An 8,482-nucleotide genomic window follows, 5' to 3' on the forward strand; every position below is an offset into this window, starting at 1 on the left:
CACTTTTGGGAGGGGGTGAACCAATTCAAAGCATCTTATAATCGTTCACCCCACTCCTTCTTGGAACAGATCTTTCTTTTCTGTGCATGCCTGGTGCAGGCTGGGGGATGGGGGTGCCTGGAATTCCACACCTGCCATGGATTTCTGGAGTCTGTGCACTCAGAGAGACCTTCACTGGGTTCACAATCTTTAACCTGTCCCAAAGCGCTCAGGTTATCTCTGTTTAACGGCAGCAGAATCCCTACTCTATGTCTTGCTAGGTGAGAGTGGTGCCAATCTGTTGCTCCGTGGTGACCATCTTGGCTCCTCATTTGTTAAAATAAAATGTTCATCCATTTTTTCACCTAATCTCATAGACTAGATACACAAAACCCAATTTAATTCAAACCACTCAGCTTACTGATGATAAGGCGGAGCCCAAATGATATACCAACAAAATGAGAACCAGGACCCATGTCCAGTTTGAGACTTTTTCCACATACATTATTATGCTACTTTACTTTTTAAATGCAAGTTTAATATGTGATTTCTTGGCACAGGGTCTTCCAACAGGTGGTTCAAACTACTTTTAACCTACAGTCTCACTGGTTTTTGGAGAATCTCTTTGAAGAGGAGGAAGTAAAAATTATTGTTCTGGTCCTGCCAGTGGACAGACAGAAGCACAGAATAGTCTGTAACTGCTCAAGGCTGGCTCAGGTAGAGTTTATATCTTTTCATGTTCACCTTTTCCTCCACTTATTTGCTCAATAAGTATATGTTGATGAGATTATGTCTAGAATGCACATCCTAGATATCTCAGATTCAAAGTTAAGGGAATTTTCCAAGCTACTCTTCAGTTTATAGCTACTCTACACATATAATGGACTAGAAGACTAATCTGTGGATAGCAGAGGCTTTGTTAGAATGGGTTAAGTTAAAAATTTTATTACTTTAGGATTTACACAGTGGTATCAAGAAATAGTGAAAAAAATATGGTAACTGTCCATAATTCTGACCTTACAAAATTAAAGGTAAACTCCAAATATCTCTCTTTTATCCATAGGTTCATCCAAGACCATCTTACTTCATACTTTTATCCATATCACCTGAGAGGGTTCATTACCAGTCACTCAACAATCACTCTTATCCATGTTTCGTATTGTTTTTGGAAATCAAATTGTGTTTGCTTAAAACAGAAGGAAATCTAATCAATGTAAGAGTAAAGGAACTTTTGCTAGTTTCCCAATAAATTGTGAACACATTTCATCTTTACATAGTCTATCTACATTTGACATGGGAAGCGTATTCACTTATATGATGAAGTAAGCTTTAGGAAATCTATATCTTAAGCAGTTAACTTCAAGATTCCTTTAATAGTGCCCAAATAATGTTTTCATAGGTTATCAGAATATTTTCTCTTTTTTGAATGTTGACTCTAAGCCAGAATGATTTAAGTAATGCTTAATCCATTAATCCTTTCCACATGCTTGAAAGAGGTATACTGTCATAGAAAGCAAAAGGAATTATGAGGGGGTGCTAGAGACAGATAATCTTCTCGGTAGGAGTGCAATCAAATCAGCAGTTTCTAACACAATTCTATACTAATAAAAGCAGTTCAAAATGATCTACAATTTTGTTTAATCATTTAATATTTCTGAAGTGCGTATGAGATCTACAGTATATACATGGAGAATAATTTCAGGTAAAAGTAAAATTTCTATATAGAAAGAATTTTTAAGTTGATGTCATTGGAACTAGGTTTAGCAGTTGTGTTGTTTTGAATGTGGCATCTCTTAGTTAAATTTAAAGAGAGAGAAAAAAAAGAGAGTCACTGTTTCAGTATGTTCAGGCTGCAAGAAAAAAAATGCCATAAACTGTGTGGCTTATAAACAATAAACATTTCTTTCTCTCAGTTGTGGAGGCTGAGAAGTCCAAGAGTAAGGAGCTGGCAGTGTATGGTGTATAGTATATGGCGTATGGTGAGGACCCGTCCTTCATTGACAGTGCCTTCTTGCTGCAATCTTACATTATAGAAGGGAATATCAAGCTCCCTCAGACCCCTTTACTAAGGACACTAATCCCATTCATGAGGGCTCCAATCTTTTGACCCAGTTACCTCCCAAAGCACCCCTTTCTTAATATTATTGCATTGGAAATTAGACTTCAACCTATGCATTTTGAGGGGACACATACATTCAGACTACATTTCTAAAACAAGGAATTACTAGTAAGGATTAGATTCTTTCATTGTCCATGTTCTTATAACAGTAGTTACCAATTAGCTGTGATTTTTCATAAAATGCATGTTGGAGGCAAAGTTAGCCTGAAGAGAGCTGTGTCTTTTGCAATAAGATGTAGAAATGGAAAATTAGAAAGTTGTTTTCAAAGAATGAAGAGAGGTCTAGGAGCTGTGCAGAAGAAAAGGCAATCTCCCAACCAGATCCTTATGAAGGGATGAGTGTCTTTTAAGGCAGGAGTCTCCAAACCACAGACCAGTTTCCTAGTGCGTAACTCCTGCTGTGCAATCCATGGCCTGTTAGGAACCAGGCTGTACAGCAGGAGATGAGCAGTGGTGAGCGAGTGAAACTTCATCTATATATACAGCCTCTCCCCATCGCTCACATTACTGCCTGAGCTCTACCTCCTGTCAGACCAGTGACAGCATTAGATCCTCATAGGAGCATACACCCTATTGTGAACTGCACATGAGAGGGACCTAGGAGCATGCACCTTATGAGAATCTAGTGTCTACTGATCTGAGGTGGAGCTGAGACGGTGATGCCAGTGCTATCTCCCATCACCTCCAAATGGGACCATCTAGTTACAGGAAAGCAAGCTCAGGGCTCCCACTGATTTTACATTATCATGAGTTGCATAATTATTTTGTTAGATATTACAACATAATAACATAAAGTACACAATAAATGTAATGTGCTTGAATCATCCCCAAACCATCCTCCACCAATCCAGTCCATGAAAAAATTGTCTTCCACGAAACCAGTCCCTGATGCTAAAAAGGTTGGGGACTACTGCCCTAAGGAACATGGACCATCACAAAAAGGTCTTTAGTCATTCTCCCTTGGGGATTAGAGAAGATGAGCTGAGGATGAATTAAAAGTGAGGGAATAATTTCAAAATTCCAATCTAGGATGAATGAATTCATTGTTTCTGTGCTGCAAGGGTCATCTTCCCATTTTTGCAGTAGTGGAATACTTTAGGGATGGGGATGGGGATGGGGAAGAGAGTAATAGAATGGGATGAGGCTAGTAGAACTAGTAGTAGAATGGTGATGAGCATAGCATAGTTATCTATTGCTTCTTAACAAATCACCCAACACATAGCAACTTCAAGCAACTCATATTACCTATCTTACAGGGTTTCTGAGGGTCAGGAATTTAGGAGTAACTTAACTGCATGGCTCTCACTTGGGATCTCTCATGAAGTTGAAATTAAGCTGCTGGTTGGGGTTGTAGTCATTCCAAAGCTCCATGGGGTCTGGATAATCCATTTACAAGATGGATCACTCTTGTGGTATAGACAGGAGGCCTCAGTTTCTCGTCACATGGGCTGCTATGGGTCTATATGACATGGCAGCTGTGTTTACCCCAGAGAGAGTGATCAAGAGGGAGAGAGCAGGAAGCCATAATATCTTTTATGACCTAATCTTCAAAGTCACACACCGTGACTTCCACTTTATTCTGTTTGTTAGAAGTGAGTCATTAAGTTCAGTGCACATGCAATGGGGGGGGAGGGGAGGAGGGCACTCCCATATTTTGAAGAAAATATCAAAGGGTTTGTGGACATTTTAAACCACCACAAATAACATCCTATGTGAAGATATAAGGGAAGAGAGTCAGGGGACGTGAACAGTTGAGAACTCCAGAACGTAAAGGTTTTAGTAGAATTTAATAGTTTCAACTAATTCGTCAAAAGGATGCAAAGTTATGCTTCCTGTTCTTGCCTCTGACAATTTCCCTTTGTCCAGATTTCCTCATTTACATATTTCATTATTCCTTTTAAAAATTTGCTCATAATAACTCCTCAGAGTAACAGTGGAGCTGTGAAAATACTGCTTAAAATGCATAAAACAAGCATAATAATAACATTGGAGCCAAGTGGAATGTGACTTTGATTCCAGGGGCAAAAAGTTCATTCTTTGTTAGCCAGTAGTAAGTTTGACATATATCTTATGCGCCTATTTCAAAAGAGATGCTTAGATGAAAGAGATGCATAAGAAGAATAAATTGTTAATGTGTTCATTTATTTATTTGGCAAAAATTTGCACCAGACTCTATGATAGGTGGTAGAAACAGAAAGAAGGAAGGGATAAGTTCCACCTTAAGAGGTCACAGTCTGCTGTGGGAAATGGACATGAAACCCATATCATCATGTGATAAGCTATACTCGAATGATCTCTTGGTCTGGGCATATCTGTCATTCTTCACTTTGGTACTCCTTAAGAGCAGAGATGGTCTTATTTAATTTTCTACTGCTAGCACCCAGCACAGTGCCTGGCCCATAGAAGGAGCTTAGCATGTCTGATGAATTTGTCACTAAATCCAATTTGTCCTAAAGGCTGAGACACTTAGAGAGATGAACTAGCTAAACACAGTACAGTGGCCCTCAGAAAGAGCTTAGCACGTCTGATGAATTTGTCACTAAATCCAATATATTCTAAAGGTTGAGATTCTTTTTTTTAAACCATAATTTGACTTTTTTTAGATTAGATATTGTTATATTTTATTTATTTCCTATTCCAGCTTTCAAAAGGCTTACAACTGAGAATTGCAAAAAATGACAAGTTGCATTTACAGAAAATTAAATGTAAATATTTACAAAGATGAAGATCCTTACTTATTTAATAAAATGTAAATATAGACAAATGATTTAAGAAAAAATGTTCTTTGCCACCATAGCATGTAATTTAATGTCATGTCCCAGGTTGAGACTTAAAGAGACGAACTGGCTAAACATAGCACCAGATGCTGGCTGGCTCTCCTTCCTTTCCTGCTAACGGTGATGAAGGAGGTACTTTCTGTTTGTGGTTGCAGGTGTGCAGACTTCTAACATGACCTTCTCTCTTCGCTGCAGATGCAGCACAGCTGTCTCTAGGGATCTCTATTCCTGTGAGGCAGCTTTGGGCCTCACTGATCTCTGGGAGCTCCTTTCCGGCTTCTCACTTCCTAGGGACCCATTGTAGCTGACAGTGCATTTAGGCTGCTGGTTACGAGGAAAATCTGAGAGGGAACATGGAAGAAGTTCCTCTCCCTTTTGTTCAGGAAAGGTACATTTTTTAAAAAGCCCAGAATAGAATTATCCATCTCTTTGTTCTAAAATTACAATACTTTAGGCAGAGATTTTTTGGGTGATTTTTCCATAAAATGTAAAATATGGATACAAAAAACCTCACTCATACAAGGTTTCATTAGACCTAACAGTTCAATGTGAGTTCCAGTGTCAACTTTTGCATATAAACAAGTTCCCTGATCATTTAGTATATGCAGTGAGTGTTTGTGTGGTTTTATTTGTCTTTTTTCCAGGGCATTTCAGTTCAAAAATAAGTCAAATCGCACATTATTAGGTATTTCTCAGAGTACGTCAACATGAGTTCCTGCCATGTAAAATACAAAACATGGTCAATGTTACTTCATGGCAAGATTGGTTGGAGCTACCTGCTTTCTTATAAATGTGCATCACAGACTGACTCTGAGACCAAGACAACTACATAGAACACTTCAGCACAGTCCCAGGCAGAAATCTATATGCCATAGACAGAATTGTTTACGCCAGCTATGAAAACGAAGATATTGTTACACTAGAAGGTGATATGACACATTAGGTGCACCAATTGATAGGTGACAAGAAGTGTTACTCATATTACATGATCAACAAACCATTCATCCATCCATTCATTCAATAATTTTTTATTGAGTATGGCTGGGCATGATGGCTTAAGTCTGCAATCCCAGCACTTTGGGAGGTTGAGGTGCGAGGATTACTTGAGCCCAGGAGTTCGAGACCAGTCTAGGCAACATAGTGAGATCTTGTCTCTAAAAAAAAAAAAAAAAAAAAAAAATATATATATATATATATCTGGGCATAGTGGCACACAAGTATATGCCTGTAGTCCCAGCTATTCAGGAGGGCTCAGGTGGAAGGACTGCCTGAGCTCAGGAATTCCAGGCTTTAGTAAGTAAGCCTTGATTCTGCCCCAGCACTCCAGCCTGGGTGACAGAGTGAGACCCAGACCCAAAAAACAAAAATCAAAATATTTATTGAGTATGTAGTTGGTACCAGACATTGTTCTAGATATTGGAGGCACAGTGGTAAAAAAAGAGACAAGAACCCTTTTTTCATGAAGGTTGCATTTTTAAAGTGGAAAGACAGATTACAGACAAATAAATAACAACAAACAAGCAAGGACCTAGTGATTAAACTCGGGATAAGAAACAGGGGATGTGATAGCAATTGAATGGTCAAGGTTAGGTTTTCTAAGGCACTGGCATTCCAGCTAAAACCTGAATGACAAGAAGGTATCTGCTACAAGGGCAGACACATGGACCAATGGAATACAATAGAGAATCCAAAAATAAACCCAAATACCTACAACCAACTGATCTTTGCCAAAGCAGGCAAAAACATACATTGGGGAAAGGATGTTCTATTTAACAAATGGGAAAATTGGATAGCCACATGCAAAAAAAAAAATTAACCCCATAAAAAAAAATTAACTCATGATGGATTAAAGACCTAAATGTCAGACCTGAAACCATAACAATTCTAGAAGAAAACCTAGGAAAGCCTCTTCCAGACATTGGCCTAGGCAAAAGGATTTATGGCTAATATTACAAAAACAAAAAATAAATAAGTGGGACTTAATTAAACTAAAAAGCTTCTGCATAGCAAAATAAATAATCAGCACAGTAAATAGGCAACCTACAGAATAGGAGAAGATATTCACAAAGTATGTATCTGATAATGAACTAATATCTAGAATCTACAAAGAACTCAAACAGATCAGCAAGAAAAAACAAATAATCCCATTTAAAAGTGGGTACATGACATGCCCAGGGGGCACACAACATTCAAAAGAAGATATACAACAAATGGCCTACAAACATATGAAAACATGTTCAACATCACTAATCATCAGGGAAATGCAAATCAAAACCACAATGAGAAACTACCTTATATCAGTCAGAATGGTCATTAAAAATAAAAAAATAGATGTTGGTGTGGACATGGTGAAAAGGGAACACTTACATACTGCTGGTGAGAATGTAAATTAATACAACCTTTATGGAAATCAGTATAGAGATTTCTCAAAGAACTTAAGTAGATCTACCATTCGATCCAGCAATCCTACTACTTGGTATCTACCCAAGGGACCAGAGGTCATTATACAAAAAAAGGTACATGTGCGTGCATGTTCATCACAGCACAATTCACAATTACAAAAATGTGGAATCAACCTGAATTCCCATCAACTGATCAGTGGATAATGAAAATGTGGTACACACACACACACACACACACACACACACACACACACACACACACCATGGAATACTATTTAGTCACAAAGAAGGACAAAATAATGTCTTTTACAGCAATTTGGATGGAACTAGAGACCATTATCCTAAGTGAAGTAATGCAGGAAACCAAATACTGCATGTTCTCACATGTAAGTGGGAGCTAAGCTAAGGGTCTGAAAGGCATACAGTATGGTATAATGGACATTGGCCACTCAGGAGGAGGGCAGGAAGGGAAGGAAGGATGAAAATCACCTACTGGGTACAATGTGCACTAATGGGGGTGATGAGGAAAGCCCAGACTTTTCCATGACTCTACAGTGCATCCATGTAACCAAAAACCATTTGTACCCAAGCAGCTACTGAAATTTAAAAGAAAGAAAGAAAGAAAGGAAGGAAGGAAGGAAGGAAGGAAGGAAGGAAGGAAGGAAGGAAGGAAGGAAGGAAGAAAAAAAAAAGAAAAAAGGAAACTGCCACCTGAGAATCTGGAGTAAGAGCACTTTCCATGGAGGGCAGAGAAGGTAGAGAAAGTGGACAATGAACTTGGTGCTGGGAGGACCAGAGAAAAGGCAGTGTACCTGGAGCACCATGGGAGAAGTAAGAAACAGAAATGGAGAGAGGACCAGGACCCAATCATGAGGCAGGACAATGAAAAAAAATGGAATAGAATGTGAACTAGAGGGAATATGGGAATCAGATGATATGGAAACATAAGGCAACCAATAATCCCAACACTTTGGGAGGCCAAGGCAAGAGGATTACCTGAGCTCAGGGGTTCGAGACCAGCCTGGGCAATTTGGTGAGACCTCATCTCTACAATAAATAAAAAAATAAGCTGGACGTGGTAGCATGTACCTGTAATTCCAGCTACTTGAAAGGCTGAGTGGAAGGATTGTCTGAGCCCTGCAGTGGTCATAAGTGTGCCACTGCACTCTAGCCTGGGCAACAGAGACTCTTGACAAAAAAAAAAA

General features: G+C 38.8%; 1 protein-coding gene across 1 annotated transcript in view; it reads right to left on the minus strand.

Moving 5' to 3' along the window:
• Positions 1-5,097: 5,097 nt before the first annotated feature.
• The window catches only part of LOC103275805 (PEX5-related protein-like), a 183,694-nt gene continuing 180,309 nt past the window's right edge, over positions 5,098-8,482 (minus strand). Inside the window, exon 9 of the mRNA XM_021706535.1 lies at positions 5,098-5,247. Coding sequence (XP_021562210.1) covers positions 5,098-5,247 — 150 coding nt within the window. The remainder of the gene's footprint in view (positions 5,248-8,482) is intronic.

This window comes from Carlito syrichta, unplaced genomic scaffold (assembly GCF_000164805.1).
Source record: "Carlito syrichta isolate Samal-C Ts95f unplaced genomic scaffold, Tarsius_syrichta-2.0.1 Scaffold315753, whole genome shotgun sequence".
Classification (NCBI taxonomy): Eukaryota; Metazoa; Chordata; class Mammalia; order Primates; family Tarsiidae; genus Carlito; species Carlito syrichta.